This window comes from Eriocheir sinensis, chromosome 47 (genome assembly GCF_024679095.1).
Source record: "Eriocheir sinensis breed Jianghai 21 chromosome 47, ASM2467909v1, whole genome shotgun sequence".
Lineage (NCBI taxonomy): Eukaryota > Metazoa > Arthropoda > Malacostraca > Decapoda > Varunidae > Eriocheir > Eriocheir sinensis.
Window position 1 is genome coordinate 1,665,127 of NC_066555.1, and position 21,971 is coordinate 1,687,097.

Consider the following 21,971-nt stretch of genomic DNA (forward strand, 5'->3'; position numbering starts at 1 on the left):
TCCTTTCCCTTCCTTTCCTCTTTCCCCTTTCCTCTTTATACCCCTTCACCTCTGTACCATTCCTCCTCTTGCCCTATTTCTCCGCCTTTCCCCCCTTCCCTTTCTGCTTAACCTTCTCCCTTCCTTCTCCTTCACTCCTGTACTATCCCTCCCTCTCCTTAATCCTGCTTAACCTTTCCCCTTCCTCTCTCCCTCTCCTTCAGAATATCCCTCCCCCTTCTCTCCCTTCCGCCCTCCTTTTCTCTCCTGCTTAATATCTCCCCATCTTTTCCCCTCCTTCAGAATATCCCCCTCCCCCCTCTTCTCCTTTGCCCCTCTCCGTCTCTCCCTCAATCCTTCTCTCTTTCTCCCTCTGCTTAACCTCCTTTCTCTCCCCCTTCCTCTAACATATCCCTCCCCTTTTTCTCCTTCTTTCCCCTTGCCCCCTCCTGCTTAACCTCCCCCTTCCCTCTCCCCCTCCTTAAGCATATGCCTCCCCCCCCCTTCACCGCTAACTGATGTTCCCTTATTAAAGTCCCACTGTAGCTATCAGGCAGTTCAGGCGGGCTTAACGGAGCCTCTAAATTCCGATTACGGGAGCGCGCGGGTAAACTCCGGCTGGCGGCAAGGTTGATTACAGACGTGAGAGGGAGGGAGAGTGGGAAGGAAGGGGGTTGGAGAGAGAGAGAGAGAGAGAGAGAGAGAGAGAGAGAGAGAGAGAGAGAGAGAGAGAGAGAGAGAGAGAGAGAGAGAGATTTGACAAACTATTTTTTTTTAAGATATTACTAGAAGCGTGTTGGAGAGTGCAAAATAACCATGAACTTTAGCGAAATTCATGAGCCGTCCCGTCATATGAATAACACACACACACACACACACACACACACACACACACACACACACACACACACACACACACACACACACACGCACACACACACACTAGTTAACTACCTAACTACTGAAATATCCGTCTCTCTCTCTCTCTCTCTCTCTCTCTCTCTCTCTTCTGGTAGTTTGTTGTTAAATTCGCACTCAGCCTTCAAAACCGTGTGTGTGTGTGTGTGTGTGTGTGTGTGTGTGTGTGTGTGTGTGTGATTAAGGTGGAGATGAGATTAACCTGTCGAGGGCAATTTGTCAACAAACTTAATCGCTATAACCATCTTGTATTAAGCCTAGTCTCTCTCTCTCTCTCTCTCTCTCTCTCTCTCTCTCTCTCTCTCTCTCTCTCTCTCTCTCTCTCTCTCTCTCTCTCTCTCTCTCTCTCTCTCTCTCTCTCTCCATCTTCGTTCTATCATCTTTCTCTCTCTCTCTCTCTCTCTCTCTCTCTCTCTCTCTCTCTCTCTCTCTCTCTCTCTCTCTCTCTCTCTCTCTCTCTCTCTCTCTCTCTCTCTCCATCCACTTCGTTCTTATTTTCTTCCTTCTTTCCTCTTTTTTTGCACTTTCATCTTTCTTACCGTCTCTCTCTCTCTCTCTCTCTCTCTCTCTCTCTCTCTCTCTCTCTCTCAATACCCCCGGCCTTCGCTTCGTCACGTTCCTGGTTCTGTCAAATAAAAGCCACCATGAGGAATCGCTTCTTTGTGGTCACGAGCATTGTTGGCAGCGTCACCTTCTGCAGCTGATTGTCGCGGCTTCGGTATGTTGTGTTACGATGACCCCCACCAGCACCCGAGACACAGAAGTTCTCTCTCACCTCTCTCTCTCGTATCTTAGGTCCATATCATCAAGCCCTTCGGAGCCTTAGTACATACGTCTGTTTTGAAAAGGCTCCCGTGGAAGTTGTCGGGGCTTCCTATGGGTGGTTTCCTGAGCCTGGTGGTAGTTTTGCAAGGCTTCCGCGCTCTGAACGGAAAAACAACCGCTCATGGCAATAGTCGTAATAAGACCCCGAAGCGTGTGATAATACCATTCTTATAGTCTGTGTTACGTTGACCACCGCCTCAGACACAGTTCTCTCATATCTTAGCTTGTTACGATGACCACCTTGAGCTTATACGTTCTCTCTCACCTTTCTCTCGGATCTGTGTCTGTCAGGATCACGACAACCACCGCCTGAGACACAAGCTCTCTCTCACCTCTCTCTCACATCCTTCCCAGTAGTAGGTAATGGTGACAGTGACGGGACCAAAATAATTCGCAAGCATGATCAAGAATTTGCAGCCAAAAAAAAATGACGTCGAAAAATTTTTGACGTCGAAAAATTTTTGTACGTCGAATTTCCCGGCCGGCCGTGCGGCCAGTCAGCCGGACGGCCAGCCAGCCGCGCGGGCAGCCAGCCGCCCCCCACTACCCAACCGGGGAGTGGTCACAAACCTACCCAAAAGTGACCATTCCCCCCCCCCCCCCCACCCACCCCACCCCAAACACCCACCACCTTCCACGCCATCGTGTCTCCCCGGAGGCCTGAGCGTCACCCTCCTGCCGGGGGATCGGTCCTTTCACACTGTGCCGGGGCGTCACCCTCCTGCCGGGGGATCGGTCCTTTCGCGCCGTGCCGGGGCGTCGCCCTCCTGCCGGGGATCGGTTAGCGCGAGCGGTGACGTGTTCGGGGGATCGGTTAGGGGCGTCCTTTCGCGCCCTCCTGCCGGGGATCGGTTAGCGCGAGCGGTGCCTTGTTCAGGGGATCGGTTAGGGGCGTCCTTTCGCGCCGTGCCGGGGCGTCACCCTCCTGCCGGGGGATCGGTCCTTTCGCACCGTGCCGGGGCGTCGCCCTCCTGCCGGGGGATCGGTCCTTTCGCGCCGTGCCGGGGCGTCCTTTCGCCCCAGTGCCGGGGGATCGGTCCTTTCGCACCGTGCCGGGGCGTCACCCTCCTGCCGGGGGATCGGTCCTTTCGCACCGTGCCGGGGCGTCACCCTCCTGCCGGGGGATCGGTCCTTTCGCACCGTGCCGGGGCGTCACCCTCCTGCCGGGGATCGGTTAGCGCGAGCGGTGCCTTGTTGGGCGGAGGCCTGTGGCTACCTTTCCCCCTCCCTCTCCCTCTCCCGCTATTGATTTTTTTTCCAGTTTGCCAGCATGTGTGTGCGTGTCCCCCCTCTATGCCCTACCGGTGACTTGATGGTCAGTCTGAGGGTACCACTACCCCTCCCTCTACCCGCTATTGATTTTTCAGTTTGCCAGCATAAGCGTGTGTGTGTGTGTGTGTGCGTGTGTTACTGTTGATTTTCATATTGACTGGAGTTATATCGATTGTCTTGGGGTAGGAACGGGAAAAGTAGATTTTATACATTTTTATTGAAATATAGTGGAAAAAAATGGTATGACAAGTTATTATATTACCTTAATCTAGTCTATTTTATTTGTTCTTTCTTAATCCAGGCTAATTTGTTCTTTCTTAATCCAGACTAAATACATGCTATGCCTACTAGTCTATTTTATTTGTTCTTTCTTAATCCAGGCTAATTTGTTCTTGCTTAATCCAGACTAAATACATGCTAAGCCTACTAGTCTATTTTATTTGTTCTTTCTTAATCCAGGCTAATTTGTTCTTTCTTAATCCAGACTAAATACATGCTAAGCCTACTAGTCTATTTTATTTGTTCTTTCTTAATCCAGGCTAATTTGTTCTTTCTTAATCCAGACTAAATACATGCTAAGCCTAAAAACTAAAAACACACAATCGCCATAAAAAAAAAGACATATTACAAACTCACACCGTACAGGCTCAAAGAAATACAATGGAAACCCACCATCCTACCCTTTTTTTTTTTTTCCCTCCCCCAAAATAAATCCTAATTGAAAGAGACATATTACAAACTTATGTCGTACATGCCCAAAGACAGCCCATAAAAGGATGACAACACGAGTACATATACAAATGAAGAAAAAAATACACAACACAAGCACATATATATAAAAAATAATACACACAGAGCGAGTACATATATAAAAAAAATTGTTAAGCACTAAATATAGGACTCTCATCAAGAACATTTATATAAAAAATAATACACACAGAGCGAGTACCGGTTAGGGGCGTCCTTTCGCACTGTGCCGGGGCGTCACCCTCCTGCCGGGTGGACTTAAGACTCGAGTTTTGGAGCACGACATGTGTGTTTGGGCGGGGAAAAAACTGGTGTGCATGCGGCTTGGTCCCCTACGCCTTTTCCGGCGTGCCCACGCCACCATGTCTCCCCCCTACCCCCTTCTATACCCACCCTTATGCGAGCGTCGGCTTGTTGGGCGGAGACCTGTGGCTACCATTCCCCCACCTCCCTCCTTGGGCGGAGGCCTGTGGCTACCATTCCCTACCTCCCTCCACCCAGGGAAATTTATTGAAGAAAAGTTGCTCATTTTATCACGAATGAGTCTGTGAAAAGTATAGTTTATAAACTTATAAGGAGAGAAAGAGAGAGAGGAGCGAGAACGGGGAAAAAAAAAAAAAAAAGTAGAACAGCGGAAGCAAGGCCTCGGCTTGGTGACCGAGTTATTTATTGCCTCCGAGCACCCGCCACCACGCCACGCCGTCTCTTTTCAGTCCATCTGCGACAATCGAAGCGAAGGGAGACACGAGCGTGAGTAAAGTGGTGTATATGCGTAACCGTTTCGTCTGTGAAAAAAAAGAGTGTGGGGAACGTGCGCTATCGGTGTGATTTAAGCTGCGTATACCTCCGATTTCCCACGACCGTATTTTATATATGAAAATTGGACGACAGTCAGTCAAACCGACCAAAAGGGTGTGCTACGCGCTGAGCATCGCCCTCCTGCCGGGATCGGTTAAGGGCGCCGTTCGCTCCGTGTTGGGGAGCCACCACTATCTTTCACGCTATGCCGGCGCGTGCCTCCCTCCAGCCACCATTGACGCCCCCCCGGTGAAGTATGGGTATGTGTTTGGGCTAGCGTGAGCGCTGCTTAGCCCCCGATCCCTCGCGAACGGCGGCGGCGGCGGCGGCTGAGGTTTGAAAAAGGGGTGTGTGGGGAGACGTCCGTGTGATTTGCGCATATTTTATATACACGCGCTTGAAAAAATCCGCATGAATTGTGTATATTTTATATAAATGAACTAAAAAAAAAAAATGGAAGATACCGGCGATAGTAAGGATAATTGTTTGAGTTTCAAAAAAGAGATAAATGAGGAGGTAGATAAACTCATGGACATTATTAACAGCAGTGGCGAAGGAGAGGAGGATATGGACGGTAATTGTTTGAGTTTCGATGAAGAGATAGATAAACTCATGGGCATTATTATCAACAGTGGCGAGGAGGAGGAGAAGGAGGAGGAGGAGGAGGAGGAGGAGGAGGAGGAGGAGGAGGAGGAGGAGGAGGAGGAGGAGGAGGAGGAGGAGGAGGATGAGGAGGAGGAGGACGAGGAGGAGGAGGAGGAGGAGGAGGAGGAGGAGGAGGAGGAGGAGGAGATGGATGATGATGTTTGCTTGAGTTTCGATGAAAAGAGAAAGGAGGAGCTAGATAAATTCTGACATTTATATCATCAGCGGCGGAGTATTGGACGGTGAGGAGGAGGAGGAGGAGGAGGAGGAGGATGAGGAGGAGGGCGAAGATTGTAGCGACAATGCTATTAATGATGATGATGATGATGATGATGATGATGATGACAGGGGGTTTGCCGCGCATACCCCTGTCAGAGAAAGGGCGGAGGGGGAAAAGAGGACCTGTCCAGCGGCAAGCAAAGATGAGGTCAGCCAACAACGCGGGGTGGAAGTGGGTGTCCCGCTGCCAGCGAGGAAGAGGAAGGAGCGTTGGTGACGGCAATATTGATAGCGACACACCACCCGCTGATGAAGATAATGTTGAGAGACAGCGCGCAGAAGTCATCAGAAGGAATACGCCTTTGATCGCGATTTACTTTATTTAGAGTTTAGTATACCTCCAGATGACGCTAGCGATCCACAGAGCTTTCTTAGAAACAACAGAGTAGAATTTATTCAAATATTACGTGATGAGATAGAAGCCATGGATCATCCTCCCAAAGTCAGGGCGTATGCTGAAATGCGAATCCAACTTGTGAGATTGGGCGAGGACGAGGATATTAGTCCGTTTTATATGGTTTTTCCATCAGAGCTCATTACCCAGGGCGAGGTACCGCGTTTTGTAGAAAACGTAGTCCAGTACATGGCGGAACGCTTGGAAAGACATTTGAATGAAGTAGAAGGCTCGGGTTTCATGATACTGGAAATTGACATGTTTAAAGTAATCTTCGTTAGACCAGGTCAGCTAGCGGCGATAGTCATACACGTCAATAAACCATTGGGCTTCCGGGAGCTCGCACCATTTTTAACCCTTCGGGCGAGGAGGGTTACTGTCTTGTGCAATGTCTCGCGGCTCACGCTCTTTTGGAAAAAGATCCTAAAATTCAGGACCTTCCTCGCAAAACAAAAACACTGAGACAATGCAAGAAATTAGTGACTGTGCCAGATATAGATTTCCCTCTAGCGTGGGAAGATATTGCGCTAATCGAGCGGATGAATAAGCTCTCCATTTATGTGTACGCAGTAGCCCCCATTGATGATGATGATGATGATGATGAGGAGGAGGAGGAGGAGGAGGAGGAGGAGGAGGAGGAGGAGGAGCGCCAAAGAATGCGTCGGAAGAGCGGAAATAGTTGGGGTGGGACTAGGCACGAGATTTATGTAACTAGCCAAACTGTGAACATTTTAGCCACTCTCCCTTACGGTGGGAGTAACAATTATTACTCAGTGCAAAGACCTCTGTATAAAAAGTTGGCGAAGAACGCTATAGATTCAGTGGCGGTAGTGGTGACGGATCAGTATGGACGAAAAATATACTTTGAAGAAAACCGCTCGGCCACGATCGTCTTGCACATTACACCCACCCACCCTCTCTTTTAAAATCAGTGGGCCAGCAAAAAAAACGCTCACTCATGGCGAGACTTTTGCCATGGAAGAGTGTTATGGGGAAGACCTTATCGATTTATTTCCCCGCGAGCGAGGAGGGAGGATATTTGTGGCCGGTGCGTCAGGATCTGGGAAGACACAGCTAGTGACGCGACTTGTGCGGAAATATTGTGACAAATTCTATCGAGTTCTTATTTGCGGTGCAACACATCATCCCATTCAAGACTTGCCAGAGCTGCAAAATAAAGTAATACTTAGTAAGGACATTATAGACCCAGAACAGGAAATTGATCTCTGTCAGAAAATAAATCTATGTTAGTAGTATATGACGATAACTTTTACGCTGCCAATGATGAAAGCGTCGCCAACGTTTTTATTAAAGGCAGACATCTTGGCCTTAGCTCCATACTCATTTCTCAGAACTTATTTATGCAGGGAAAGTATGCGCGAAGCATATCCCTCAATTGCACTCATTTCGTTTTGCTTAAACAAAGAGATCTTGGTCAAATTGAACTTCTAGGTCGTCAATTGTATGGTCGTGACAGAGCCCAGGCATTTCTCAGTATCTACAAGCGAGCTGTTGCGGGAAAACCATACGGCTATCTGCTGGCTGACGTCTGCATAACTACCCCGAGGTCCTATCACTGAGATCAAATATAGCGAACGACGGCTCCTGTGAGGTTGTGTACTCGTGGAGAGTGAGCGATATGCTAGCCCCATCCAAGACACGTCTTTTAAAGTCACTTTATGAAGACCCTCAAGTACCTGGAGGCTTAAGTGGAGTGAGGCCTTTATTTTTAGCAGCGAGAGCCATTGAACCCGACGTTTCTATGCGCGATGTTGAACAGTTTATGGAAGGTTGCAGAACACACACATTACATAAGATACAACCCCATAAGTTTGAGCGACGCGCTATTCTCAGTCCCAAACCGCGAGTTATCATAGCAGCAGATCTCGCGGACATGAAAGAATTGTCCCGCTTTAATGGAGGTCATAATTACATCTTAGTCTGCGTTGATGCATTTTCCAGGTACGCCAAAGCCCTGCCTCTTAAACGTAAAGATGCAAAATCGATGGTAATGGCAATGAAGACATTGCTAGAGGAAGACGCTGCTTTCAGTGGGGTCTCTAGGCTCTGTGTTGACCGAGGCAAAGAGTTCTATAATCGTCCACTTCAAACCTATTTGCAAAGTAAAGACATAAAAATGTACAGCGTTTACTCCCAAGAGATAAAAAGCAGCCTTGCTGAGCGATTTATCAGAACTCTGAAAGGTCGAATATATAGGTATATGACAGCTCACAATAAACTCGAGTATATTTCCATCTTGCAGAAGGTACTGAGAGCTATAACCACGCCTCACGCACGTCTAGGAAAAAACCCAGCCGAAGTACATGCCATGAAGGACCCGCGAGGAATCATTCGTCAGTTTAAGAAAATGCATAATTATAAAAACAGAGAAAAGCGTCAAGGTAAAGCCAGTCGTGTGCTGAACATCGGGGACTACGTTCGACTCGTGGGCGCGGATAAAGCTTCTAAATTTAACTGAGGCTTTCATATCCAAAACACAGAAGAAATATTTAAAATTGCAAGCGTGGATTATCGACAGTCCCCATTGGGTTATACCTTGCAAGATTTATCCAATCAACCCATCCAAGGCTTGTTTTACAAAGAGGAGCTTATCAAAGTTCAGCTACCGGACGTTTTCCCCGTCAGCATAAAAAAATCGAGAGTGGTGAACGGTCGCAAACAATTTTTTGTATCTTGGTTGGGTTATGATCCGAGTCAAGACTGTTGGATAGACGCTCAAGATATTTCCTAATGACCTCGAATTCACCAACAAGAAGAAAAAAAAAAGCACCTCCCCTCGCCTTTGTTCACAAGGATCTTGTTTTGTTGTTGGCTAAACTCTCCCCCGACAAGCGGACAAAAGTAATTGCAGTGTTGAACTAGAAACAGATAGATTGCTTGTCAGAAGTGTTTCTAAATTTCCTAAAAACTAATCTTACGCGAAATACAAAGATTGTGAAATCCCTGAACAAATATAAAAAACACATAAGGAAACTCGCCAACAACTAAAAAAAAAATACTGCGAACACAGCGGGGCGGTGCTATACTCTCTGTGCTGTTACCTCTGGCAGCTAGTGTCATAACTGGTCTTTTAACAAAATGAAGGAATATTGTCTCATCCCGAAATCAACAGCAGAACAATTTTTACTCAAGTCTTCTACGGGGAGCCGTAACATAAAACGAAACAGAAAGACGGACGAGGAAAAAAAAGAAAAGAGAGTGCGGAAACCGTTGTCGGGTTCGACGGTCAAGGCGTCAACTGCATTAAAAAATATAAAGAGACGCGCGCTGCAAGATGTATTAACCCCAAACAACCACCCGCCATCTATAGCGGCCATAGGTCCTCGCACGACGTTCCCCACCAATACTATCGATTCGAAACCCGCCATAGATAACAGGATTGATGTTAGAATGAAAGCAGCTCAAAGGGATTATGCCAAAGCTTTCTTAGCTCTCATGAAACATACTCCAGGAATTACATGGGATACAAACGGAAATCTTTTGAGCCCCATTAATAATTTTAACGTCATTGATATATTGCAAACCTTAAGTGACGTCAACAGCAAATTAGGCTTCAAAGCTGATGATATACCATTTATTAAAATGCTTTTCCACAACACAAACTTAGATCCCTCATTTATACGCAATAATAAGGCAAGGAAGCAACTGTTTGGAGGAGGAGGTGGGGGAGGAAGGAGAAGTGCCCCAATTCGGGCAAAGCCACGCCCCACGCCTTCTTTCTCCGCCCCCGCGCGGATGCCGGGTATGACGTGGGAGAATTATCGCGTATAAAAAGGATTTTGTTTTGGGGTGGGATATAGGCACTTGTGACCTCGCGGACAGGGAGACACTAACCGTGAGTAAGAGCGAGAATTAATATATATTATTTCTATAAACATGTCAGATTATCCCATCATTCCTGTGAAGGGGCGAATGACCGATCGCCAGTTCATTGACGACAGTGTGTGTTTAGTAGCCACCATCAACGCCAGCAGTTTTAAACTTAGCGGTATAGCCAAGGACTTGGCTGAAGTGTATGGCTATGCTAATCTCTTTGAAAATCGGAAACAACTTTATAATTTGAACAGAGTCGTTTGGAGTGACAGACCGAATGTGGGGTCGCTGGTAGTGAAGGAACCACCCACGGAATCAAATTATCCCATTGTGGTGGGTATGGTGACTCAATTTTGTCAGGGTGAATCTGTAGAATATAATGACGTGTCAAGATATTTTATTGAAACCAGCAGAGATATGCATTATGTGAACGGTTTAATGTCGGACACCAAGCAAAGCAGACGCGATAATTTTAAATGTTGCCTCAATGAGCTTGGTGATTATGTAAAGCAGAAAAAAAACATTCGAAAAGTCATTTTTCCTACCGGCGTAGGACGAAGGGGAAAGATGGATCATGAATGGAACGTGGCCTACTTGAACGAGTTAAGATCTTTTGCCCACCAACTAGATTTGAATAACGTTTAGGTAATGCTCTTGGGGCAGGAAGAGGGGACGAAGAATCTCCCCGCGAAAGCCTCAACTGCCGGGGATGGGCGACAGACACAAACCACTGTGTAGCTATAAAAATGACGCTTTATATTTTTTTTAACTAGTGGTCATGCAGTCATCGTCGCGAACAGTGTTTCTTCCGCCTACGGAGGGTGAATTTTCAAGTCTTTTGAGTAGCTTTCCACATCAGGTGGGGGGTGGTTTTGACAATATTCGAACTGTGCATTTCGCCCATCCTGCAAGACTACATCAAAGAGGTGGCGGTATTTTTAGTACGCTCGCAAACCTAGCCAAGAGTGTAATGCCCTTTCTATTCAGAACCGTTAAGCCCTCAGCGCTTAAGTTTACTCAAGATGTTATCCAGGATGTGAGCAGTGGACAAAGAAGTGTGAGAGGCGCTTTAAAGAAAAGAGGTATTGAAGCCTTAAGTGACGTAGGTGCTAGAATTATTAAAGGAGGAAAAAAAAGAAGAGTTACTTCGCGAAACAAGAAGAAGAAAAAAAAAATTAATAAAAGGAAAAGTGGTTGCGAGAGAAAGAACAGCGATGTGTTTGATATAATTTAGTAATGTGGAGGTGCGGTGGACACTCATGAAAAAAAAAAAAAAGGGGAAGGAGGGAACATTCTGACCCGCGCGCGCGTGGGCTTGCCATTTTTTTTAGCGAGTGGTCTCTTATCAAGTTAACACGTCGCCCGCTCCCGCGACCAGTGTCTCCATTAGTATATAGCGGGCGACGAAAGCGACAACAGCATGGCCTCCGCCGCTCCCTCCGTTCCGATTTCTGATTATGCGCTCAGTGTGGTTGACGAATTCCTTAGAATCAACAGACAACGCCAGGTTGAGAGCTCTATTGCGTCTAAAACTCTTGTCGACATTTTACCTGTAAATTTGTCCAGCCACGCCCGGTTAAAAGATAAGTACCTAGAGTTCCGCGTGCCGGGGGTGAAGGGGGCATTTATCGATCTTGCTAAATTAATTCTTGAGTTGAAATTAAGTGTCACTCAAGCTGATGGACAAACAAAAGTCGAGGAGGCTGTCAATGTCGAATTCTGCAATGGCACTGCTAATACCATGTTCAAATCAATTCAGGTGTATGTAGGCGATCAAATGGTTGAAAGTAACCCATACTTTAATTACTGGTCATTCCTAAAAATGCTCACCACCTTCTCCACGTTAAAACTCAAATCATTCGGAGAAATAGGAAACCTCCTCAAAGATAACAGGTCGGTTGGAGCAGGCGTAGCCGAAACCTATGACGCCGCATACTTCACTAGCCTTGGGAGCAAATACAAGAGACATTTAAAAGATATCAAAGATCACGGTCTTCATCTCACCTTCCCATTAATGTCGGACATTACTTCTTGTGATCAGTATTTATGCGACGACATCCCATTGAGAATAAGGCTTGAGTTAGCTAACGAAGCTTGGTATTTGAACACTGACGGCGATGGGAGTGCTGTGCGTGCCCATATTGATTTTGCTAAACTTTGGGTCACCAGACTCCAACCCTATCCGTCAGCATTGCTTGCATTAAATAAAGAATTAGAGACAGGAAAAATAACGCGTACAATATTTAACAAGACGTTATATAAATCTCTGGTTCTCGGCAAACAGCAGACAAGTATTGTCTGTGACCAACCGTGGGGAAATGTCATTCCAGAGCGTTTATATATCGTTATGGCTGACATGAGGGCCTTTTCGGGTGTATATAATAAAATGGCTTGTATTTCAAGAATGCTGATTTGTCTGAACTAACAGTCTCTGTCAATGGTATGAATATGTATAAAAATACGGTTTCTTTTCCCCACGAGTGTACGCGAGTCTATTATGATATTTTAGATAGTTTAGGAGTAGAAAATGACACTTTGCTTGATTACGATAGCTTTAAGAAAGGAAGGACAGTGTTTGTTTTAGTTTGTTACTGAAGACATACGAGGCACAGTGCCTCTTGAACACAGTGGAAACTTACGCATAAGTCTTCAGCTTAAAAAGGCTTGGATGAAAATTTAGTAATTATCTGTTTTGGGGATACAAAGGTGTTGTCAATCAACTCGAGAGGATCGTGTCTTGAGACACTAGAGAATAATGAATAATCAACAAATTATGAAAGCTCTACAAGGAAAACTTTATCACAATAATATATATTTCTTAGGCTGTCTTCCCGCTGACGATGTAGCGAAATTAAATCTAAGGAGTGAGTCAGACAAGCCCATTGTCTTTATTGCTAATGTGTTAGGCGCATCGCAAGCTTTGAAAATGGGTCACTGGGTGGTGTTCTATGTTAGTGATAAGTGTATATATTTCTTCGACACATACGCCCTGACCCCATCATTATATTCTAAGTACTTTCGAAGTTTCTTAAATACGCATAAAGATTATACTGTTTTTAAACTTTCAGCACGATTAAAGTAGGAACAAACTCTGGTGGGTGGCGTGTATTGAATTCAATTCGTATACTTATGTAATAAACTAGGCTTAGAGAGGACTAGTCAGTTTCTGAAAGATAATTATGATTTAGGAAATTTTTGAAGAATGACAGAAAGGTGTTAACATATGCTTATAGAATGTTTAAAATGCCCCATGTATAAAAAACATTTTGTCAATCTAGTCAAGGACTGACTTACAAGCATTGTATTTCTAAGATATGTGGCTAACTTATTAAATGCTACAATGTGTGTGTGTGTAAAAAATGTAGAGCAGTAGCATGTAGCTTATTCATTTATGGCGTGTGTGTGCAATTATATGTAGTTATTAAGAACAGGATTTTTTTTTTTTTCGTGCGATGTGACCGGGTGGGGGGGAGTTTGTTAACGATTTCCTATGTGTAACAAATGTAGAGAAGTAGTATATAGCTTATTCATTTATGGCGTGTGTGTGTAGTTATATGTAGTTATTAAGAACAGGATTCTGTTTTTTTTTTTCGTGCGACGTGACCGGGTGGGTGTGAGTTTGTTCACGCTTTCCTATTGTTCGGATGAAGAATGGCTTGTGGTTTTGGGCATGTGCGCGCGTGTTTGCATACATGTGTGGGCGTGTCCCCTATAACCTGGGGTAGCCTCGGAAGAAGAAAAGGCTTGTGGTAGTGTGCGCATATGCCCCAAATAACCCCGGGTAGCTTAGTCAGTCCCCTAACGTTGCGAGAGGAGCGTCATGGAGGAAGTCTTCGCCGTCATGAACTTACAACAACAACAACAACAACAACAACAGCCCCACGCTGCCGCTGCAACTCTTCATGCTGACGATGTTGACGATCAGATAATGGGTCAAGCCGCATTAGAAGTTGAAGCCATGGATAACACATCCCAAGCTGAAGCCGTGGATAACACATCACATCCCAGAAACGGAGGTGAGATATCCGCCTCTTGTATTTTTTTTTTTCTGCGCGCACAAGCGCTGGTGTGTGTATTTCTTATTCGTTGTGTTTAAAAAAATATATATATATTTCTTGTCATTTCAGCGGATGTTGGTGGTGGTGAGGTGGGGGATGTTCCAGAAACTCCCAAGTCTACCGGTGAACATATCACGGGCGAGTCATTGGGCAACAACAACCGCGGCGCGTTGGGAGGTGTCGGTAAAATGGGGCGGCGTGTGCTGAGGGAAGGATGTGATACCTCCATTACCAGTGTCTCATCTGAAGAACGACCCACCGGACAGCGTAACGCATAGTAAGTATTTTTTTATTCTTACAAAAGAGAGAGAGAGAGAGAGAGAGAGAGAGAGAGAGAGAGAGAGAGAGAGAGAGAGAGAGAGAGAGAGAGAGAGAGAGAGAGAGAGATTGATTTTTTTTTGTCTAATAATGTTTCTCTATCTTTTCATAAGTCCACGGCAACAACAACAGACACGCTTCGGTGATGGTGTGTCTTGACTCTCCGTCGGGCGCTGAATCGCGAGAGCGGCGGCGAAGTCGTCTGCAGCAAAAAGATCATGAAATGCGTCAATCACGACTGGAAAAAAATGCAGCATATGGCGGAAGTGTTGCGGCCGCGCCCACTTCTGATTTTGACATACCCCGCTTGACCTTTATTGGAAGTCTCATAGCCGGGTGGCGTGGTGGGGAAGTTACTAAAATCCATTATGGATTTTATGAGTGGAAGCGAATAAAATTCACTAATGTCTTGGAAGTTAGAGATGCATATGGTGGCCGAATCTGTGAGAGTCCTATATTTAGTGCTTAACAATCTTTTTATATATGTACTCGCTCTGTGTGTATTATTTTTTATATATATGTACTTGTGTTGTGTATTTTTTTTCTTCATTTGTATATGTACTCGTGTTGTCATCCTTTTATGGGCTGTCTTTGGGCATGTACGACATAAGTTTGTAATATGTCTCTTTCAATTAGGATTTATTTTGGGGGAGGGAAAAAAAAAAGGGTAGGATGGGTGGGTTTCCATTGTATTTCTTTGAGCCTGTACGGTGTGAGTTTGTAATATGTCTTTTTTTTTTATGGCGATTGTGTGTTTTTGTTTTTAGGCTTAGCATGTATTTAGTCTGGATTAAGAAAGAACAAATTAGCCTGGATTAAGAAAGAACAAATAAAATAGACTAGATTAAGGTAATATAATAACTTGTCATACCATTTTTTTCCACTATATTTCAATAAAAATGTATAAAATCTACTTTTCCCGTTCCTACCCCTCACTGAAAAGACAATCGATATAACTCCAGTCAATATGAAAATCAACAGTAACACACGCACACACACACACACGCATATGCTGGCAAACTGAAAAATCAATAGCGGGTAGAGGGAGAGGGAGGGGTAGTGGTACCCTCAGACTGACCATCAAGTCACCGCTCGCGAGGGGTAGGGCATAGAGGGGGACACGCACACACATGCTGGCAAACTGGAAAAAAAATCAATAGCGGGAGAGGGAGAGGGAGGGGGAAAGGTAGCCACAGGCCTCCGCCCAACAAGTCACCGCTCGCGCTAACCGATCCCCGGCAGGAGGGTGACGCCCCGGCACGGTGCGAAAGGACCGATCCCCCGGCAGGAGGGTGACGCCCCGGCACGGTGCGAAAGGACGCCCCTAGCCGATCCCCCGGCACTGGGGCGAAAGGACGCCCCGGCACGGCGCGAAAGGACCGATCCCCCGGCAGGAGGGCGACGCCCCGGCACGGTGCGAAAGGACCGATCCCCCGGCAGGAGGGTGACGCCCCGGCACAGTGCGAAAGGACGCCCCTAACCGATCCCCTGAACAAGGCACCGCTCGCGCTAACCGATCCCCGGCAGGAGGGCGCGAAAGGACGCCCCTAACCGATCCCCCGAACAAGTCACCGCTCGCGCTAACCGATCCCCGGCAGGAGGGCGACGCCCCGGCACGGCGCGAAAGGACGCCCCTAACCAATCCCCGGCAGGAGGGTGACGCTCAGGCCTCCGGGGAGACACGATGGCGTGGAAGGTGGTGGGTGTTTGGGGTGGGGTGGGGGGGGAATGGTCACTTTTGGGTAGGTTTGTGACCACTCCCCGGTTGGGTAGTGGGGAGGTCCCCTCGGCGGCTGGCTGCCCGCGCGGCTGGCTGGCCGTCCGGCTGACTGGCCGCACGGCCGGCCGGGAAATTCGACGTACAAAAATTTTTCGACGTCATTTTTTTTTGGCTGCAAATTCTTGATCATGCTTGCGAATTATTTTGGTCCCGTCACTGTCACCATTACCTACTACTCTTCCCACTTAGCGAGTTTCATAAGAACATAAGAGCGTAAGGAATCTGCAAGAGGCCGGTTGGTCTGTACAAGGCAGCTCCTGTAAACCTAACCCCACCTTCTTTACCTTACCTTATCTTATCTTGAACATATATAGAGGAACATTACAAGAACATAAGAGCGTAAGTAAGGAATCTGCAAGAGGCCGGTTGGTCGGTACAAGGCAGCTCCTGTGAACCTAACCCCACCTTCTTTACCTTACCTTATCTTGAACATATATAGAGGAACATTACAAGAACACAAGAGCGTAAGTAAGGAATCTGCAAGAGGCCGGTTGGTCTGTACAAGGCAGCTCCTGTAAACCTAACCCCACCTTCCTTATCTTACCTTATCTTGAACATATATAGAGGAACATTACAAGAACATAAGAGCGTAAGTAAGGAATCTGCAGGAGGCCGGTTGGTCGGTACAAGGCAGCTCCTGTAAACCTAACCCCACCTTCTTTACCTTACCTTATCTTGAACATATATAGAGGAACATTACAAGAACATAAGAGCGTAAGTAAGAAGTCTGCAAGAGGCCGGTTGGTCTGTACAAGGCAGCTCCTGTAAACCTAACCCCACCTTCCTTACCTTACCTTATCTTGAACATATATAGAGGAACATTACAAGAACACAAGAGCGTAAGTAAGGAATCTGCAAGAGGCCGGTTGGTCGGTACAAGGCAGCTCCTGTAAACCTAACCCCACCTTCTTTACCTTACCTTATCTTGAACATATATAGAGGAACATTACAAGAACATAAGAGCGTACGTAAGAAGTCTGCAAGAGGCCAAAGAGGTTTGTCAAAGGCCATCATCACCATCACCTTCACAACCACCACCACTACCATCATCACTATTTCCTCTTCCTCTTTTTCCTCAAACCAAGACGAAGGATGAATTGAAGAAAACAAAATCTATAAGTCTTTTTCCATGTCACTGTCCTTCTCATCCCCTCCCTCCCTCGGCCCCCCCTTCCTCCTCTCCCTCCCCCTCTTCCCCTCCCTAACCCCCCTCCCTCCCCCCCCCCCTTCCTCGCCCCCCATCCTCCTCTTCCTCCTTCTCCTCCCTCCCCCCCACACACGAACCCCCGCCAGGCGTCCTCGATCCCTCTCTCGTGCTCTGAGGAAGGAAGGAAGGAAGGAGGAGGAATAACCAAATGAATGAAGAGATAAAGTAGAGAGGAAAAAAAAGTAATCCTTGAATTTATAGACGGAAGGTTCATTGCTCTATGGTCTGACTTCTTCTTGTTCTTCTTTTTCTTCTTCTTTTTCTTTTTATTATTATTATTATTATTATTATTATTATTATTATTATTATTATTATTATTATTATTATTATTATTGATTCCCATTCCCATTAGACATTCCCATTACCTTACCTTCCCTTTTTTTTTTCTTTACTCTTTAAGTCCCATATTTAACTCTTTCTTTCTTTCTTTCTTTTTCTTTCTTTCTTTCGTTCTTTCGTTCTCTTTGTTTGTTTGTTTGATTCTCTCTCTCCCTCTTCCTCCCTCTCCTTTTCCTCCTCCTCCTCCTCCTCCTCACTCTCTCCCTTCGTTATCAAATTCACCTCTACACAATAATTACCATCATATCTATATTAGGTCAGACATCGCATTAGTCCTTCTCTCATTAGCATATTTAAACGTGTCGTAATTATTTTCTTAAGTCACCCCCATTACGACATCTTCTATCATTACTCTGAGCTAAACATGTAATTATCTTTTCTTTTTTTCCTCTTTTTCCATTAGGCATTTCCATTAGGACGCGTGTTATCTTTTTTGCTGTTCTGTGTTTTTATGAAAGAATGTAATTATGTGTTTCTGTATGCAAATTATGGTGGAGGCAGGGAGGAGGAGGAGGAGGGGGGGAGGAGGAAAAGGAGGAGGAGGAAAAAAATGGTTGAAGAAAGTAATGGGTTTGCCGGAATAACAAAGGAAAGGAGGGAAGAGGAAGAGAGAGAAGAGGAGGAAGAGAAGAAGGAAGAGAAAGGAAGATGAGAATGAGAGAAAATAAAAAAAAGGAAAGGATCTGAATAGGAAGGATAAGGATAAGAAGAAGGAAGAGGAGAACAGAGGAAGAGAAAGAGAGAGAAAAAGGAAGAGAAAGGAAGAGGATGAGAGAAAATAAAAAAAGGAAAGGGTATAGATAGGAAGGATTAGGATAAGAAGATAGAGGAGAACAGAGGAAGAGGAAGAGAGAGAAGAGAAGGAAGAGAAAGGAGGAGAGAAAGAAAAAGTAAAAAGAAAGGAGTATGTAGAATATAAGAGAGAAAGAGAAAGAAAGAAAGAAAGAAAGAGAATGGGAAGGAAGGAAGGTAGGAGAAGAGGAATAAAAAGAAAATGTAAAAAAAAAGAAAGGCATGCAGAATAAAGGAGGAGAGAGAGGAAAGAAAGAAAGAAAGAAAGAAAGAAAGAAAGAAAGAGATGGAAGGAAGGAAGGAGGGCAGAAAAGGCGTTTGGAAAAAAAAGTTAAAGAAAAAAAACGTAATGAAGGAGAGAGAGAGAGAGAAAAGAAAGAAAGGAGAGAGGGAGGGAGGCGAAGAAGAGAGGAAGAAAGGAAGGGAGGGAGATAAAAAAAGAACAAAAAAAAAAGATGGGAGGAAATGACACGAGAGAGGGAATGAAGGAAGGAAAGTGAGGGAGAGAAGGAGAGAGAATATGATTTATGAAGAGGAGGAGGAGGAGGAGGAGGGAGAGGGAGAGACAAGGAGGGAGGGAGGAGAAGGAAATATCTATGGTGAAAGTGGAGGGAGGAACTGGGACAAGGGAGGGAAAAGGGAGGAAGGGAGAGAGAGAGGGAGGGAGGGAAAGGATAGGCAAGGAGAGTGTGCAATGGAGATAAGAAAGAAGGGAGGGAGAAATGGAGGGAAAAAAGGGAGGAAAGGGAGAAGGGGATGAGGAAATGATCTTTTAAGGGAGAGAAGAAAAAAAAATTAGGTTATGAAGAGAATGGGAAAATGAGGAAGAAGGGAAGAAGAGAAGGAAAAAGGGAAGGAAGGAAAAATTGAAGGAAGGAAGGAAGAAGAGAAGGAAGGAAGGAAAACAGACAAGCAAGATAGAGTAAAAGAGGAGGAGGAGGAGGAAAGGAAGGAAAGAAATTAAGGAAAAAGAAAGAGAGGAAGAAAATGAAGGAAAATGAGAGAGAGAGAGAGAGAGAGAGAGAGAGAGAGAGAGAGAGAGAGAGAGAGAGAGTACTGTGCAAGACGAGGGAGAGGAAGGGTGGGAGTGAAACAAGAGAACTAGGGAGAGGGGAGAGAGAGGGAGAGGGAGAGAGAGAGGAGGAAGATTAACACACGCGAGAAAGATGAAGGGAGAGTGTGTAAGGTAAGAGAGAGAGAGAGAGAGAGAGAGAGAGAGAGAGAGAGAGAGAGAGAGAGAGAGAGAGAGAGAGAGAGAGAGAGAGAGAGAGAGAGAGAGAGAGAGAGAGAGAGAGAGAGAGAGAGAGAGAGAGAGAGAGAGAGTGCAAATGAGAGACCACTAGGCAACCGTAACTTGAGAATGTGTTAATAATATACTCACACAAGGTAATGTTAATTCTATGTGGTGTTTATAAATATTAGGGTCCAGATAAATAAGGTATGTACTGAAATACGGCAATAGAAAGAAAAATAGTATGTCCTTTGCGTTTTAGAGAACAGTTTAATTAGACGAGAACTATACTTGTCCCGCTATACCAAAGGACAAAATACTCCTAGGAAAAAAAGGAACTAAGACGAACTTCCCATAGTTAATGTAAATGCAGAGAGGACAAAAAAAACAACAACTTATATATATTTTTCTATTTTCAAGCTTCAACATATATATTTTTTCTATTTTCAAGCTTCAACATATATATTTTTTCTATTTTCAAGCTTCAACATATATATTTTTTCTATTTTCAAGCTTCAACATATATATTTTTTCTATTTTCAAGCTTCAATACCATATTACACCATCATAATTATGGGTGTTTAATTTAAGCTCTCACTTATAAATGTTTGGTTAAGTTTAAAAAGTAAGGAATAACTCACATCTACATTTTTACTTTTTATTTTTTTATATTTTTACTTTACATCTACATTTTATCTACATCTTCTTTTGCGTTCAGCCTATTGCACCGGCAGGCTTTCTAGGTAGAGGGTCCCGGTAGATGGCCCCAGCTCATTATGGCGCAGACAAATGTTTATAGTGGCGCCTCCTTGCTTGGCTCATGCTGCCCACCCAAGCTCATAGTTGATCCTCCTTTTAGAGAGAATCTGGACCCGCTGCCTCCCCGAACAAGCGTGACGTGAGATTGGTATGAGGGAAGGGAAGAGAAATGGAACAGGAGGGAAGGGAAAGGAAGGAAAGGGAAGGGGAAAAGAGAGAAAGGAAGGGAAGGGGAGAGGGGGAGAGGGAAGGGAAGATAAATGGAACAGGAGGGAAGGGTAGGGAAGGGAAGGAAAGGGAAGGGGAAAAGAGAGAGAGAGAAAGGGAAGGGGAGAGGGGAGATAAGGTAGGAAGGAAGGGAAGGGTAGGAGATGGGAAGAGAAGAGAAGGAGAGATGGAGAGGGAAGGGAAGGGAAAGAAATGAGAAGAGGGGAGGAGGAGAGGAAAAGATGGAGAAAGCAAGGGAAGGGAAGAGAAGGTAAGAGAAGGAAAGGAAATGGAAGAGAAAAGAAGCAAAGGAAAAGAAAGGGAAGGGAAGGAGGAGACGAAGAAGGGAGGAGATTAGGAGGTTAGGGACGAGAAGAGGAGGTTAGGAAAAGGAAGGATTGTAAGAAGAGGAAGAGGAAGATAGAAAAAAGGAAAAGGAAGATAAGGAGATGAAGAATGAAGGAGATGAGGAGGTTAGGGAGGAGAAGAGGAGGTTAGGAAAAGGAAGAATTGTAAGAAGAAGAGAAAGAGGAAGATAAGAAAAAGGAAAGGAAAGAGAACATAAGGGAAGGAGATGAAGAAGGGAGGAGATTAGGAGGTTAGGGAGGGGAAGAAGAAGAAGAGGAAGAGGAATAAAGAGAAAGGAGGACAAAGAGGAAACAGTGGAAGAAGATGAAGAGGGGAAGAGGAAAAGGAAGAAAAGAGGAGTTAAGGAGAAGAGGAAGAGGAAAACAAGGAAGATACAGAAGGGTGTAAGGAAGAGGAGTGAAGAGGAGGTCAGGAAGAGGAAGAATGTTAAGGAGAAGAGGAAGAGAGAGAGATAACGAAGGGGAGGTGGGAAGGGAAGGGAGGAGGGAGAGAACACGGGAAGGGGGGGATGGGGGGGGTGGGGGGGAGGGGGGGGGTGAGCGGTCAACATCCCTGGCGTCACAAAATTCCTGGCATACTCTCTTCTTGACCCCTCGCTTGACCCTCCGGTGATCACGTGACACCCGGGGCCAAGAGGGTCAGGTCAGCTCAGGTCAACCCCGGTATCAGGTGCCTCGTGGGGTGGGGGTGGGGGGGGGAGGAGGAGGAGGAGGAGGAGAAATAGGAAGATATATTTGCCGTACTTTTCTCTAATCTCTCTCTCTCTCTCTCTCTCTCTCTCTCTCTCTCTCTCTCTCTCAAATCCTCAAATTCTTGCTCTTGGGGTCATTGGGTCTAGAGAGAGCGAGAGGGAGAGAGAAAAAATGAGATGCTTCAGAAAGAGTGGGAAGAGGAGGAGGAGGAAGAAGAGGAGGAGGAGGAGGAGGAGGAGGAGGAGGAGGAGTGATATGGTGTGATGGAAAGTAAGAAGGAGGAGTAGGAGGAGGGAGGTAGAATGATGGGAAGAAGAGGAGGAGGAGGAGGAGGCGGAGGAGGAAGAGGAGGAGGAGGAAGACTGCTTTCCTCCAGCTCGTATCTCATTCCCAACTTGAGAGAGAGAGAGAGAGAGAGAGAGAGAGAGAGAGAGAGAGAGAGAGAGAGAGAGAGAGAGAGAGAGAGAGAGAGAGAGAGAGAGAGAGAGAGAGAGAGAGAGAGAGAGAGAGAGAGGCCTTATTTGCACT

General features: G+C 45.7%; 1 protein-coding gene and 1 long non-coding RNA gene across 2 annotated transcripts in view; both read left to right on the forward strand.

The window, feature by feature from the left end:
* LOC126981266 (uncharacterized) overlaps window positions 1-21,971 on the forward strand; it is a 53,269-nt gene that overhangs the window by 2,913 nt on the left and 28,385 nt on the right. The gene's annotated exons all lie outside the window — the stretch shown is intronic.
* LOC126981265 (uncharacterized) lies at window positions 13,281-14,316 on the forward strand. The gene is made up of 3 exons (XM_050832149.1): window positions 13,281-13,707; window positions 13,819-14,026; window positions 14,181-14,316. The coding sequence occupies exons 1-3, from the start codon at window positions 13,512-13,514 to the stop codon at window positions 14,224-14,226; spliced, it is 450 nt and encodes a 149-aa protein (XP_050688106.1). The 5' UTR covers window positions 13,281-13,511; the 3' UTR covers window positions 14,227-14,316.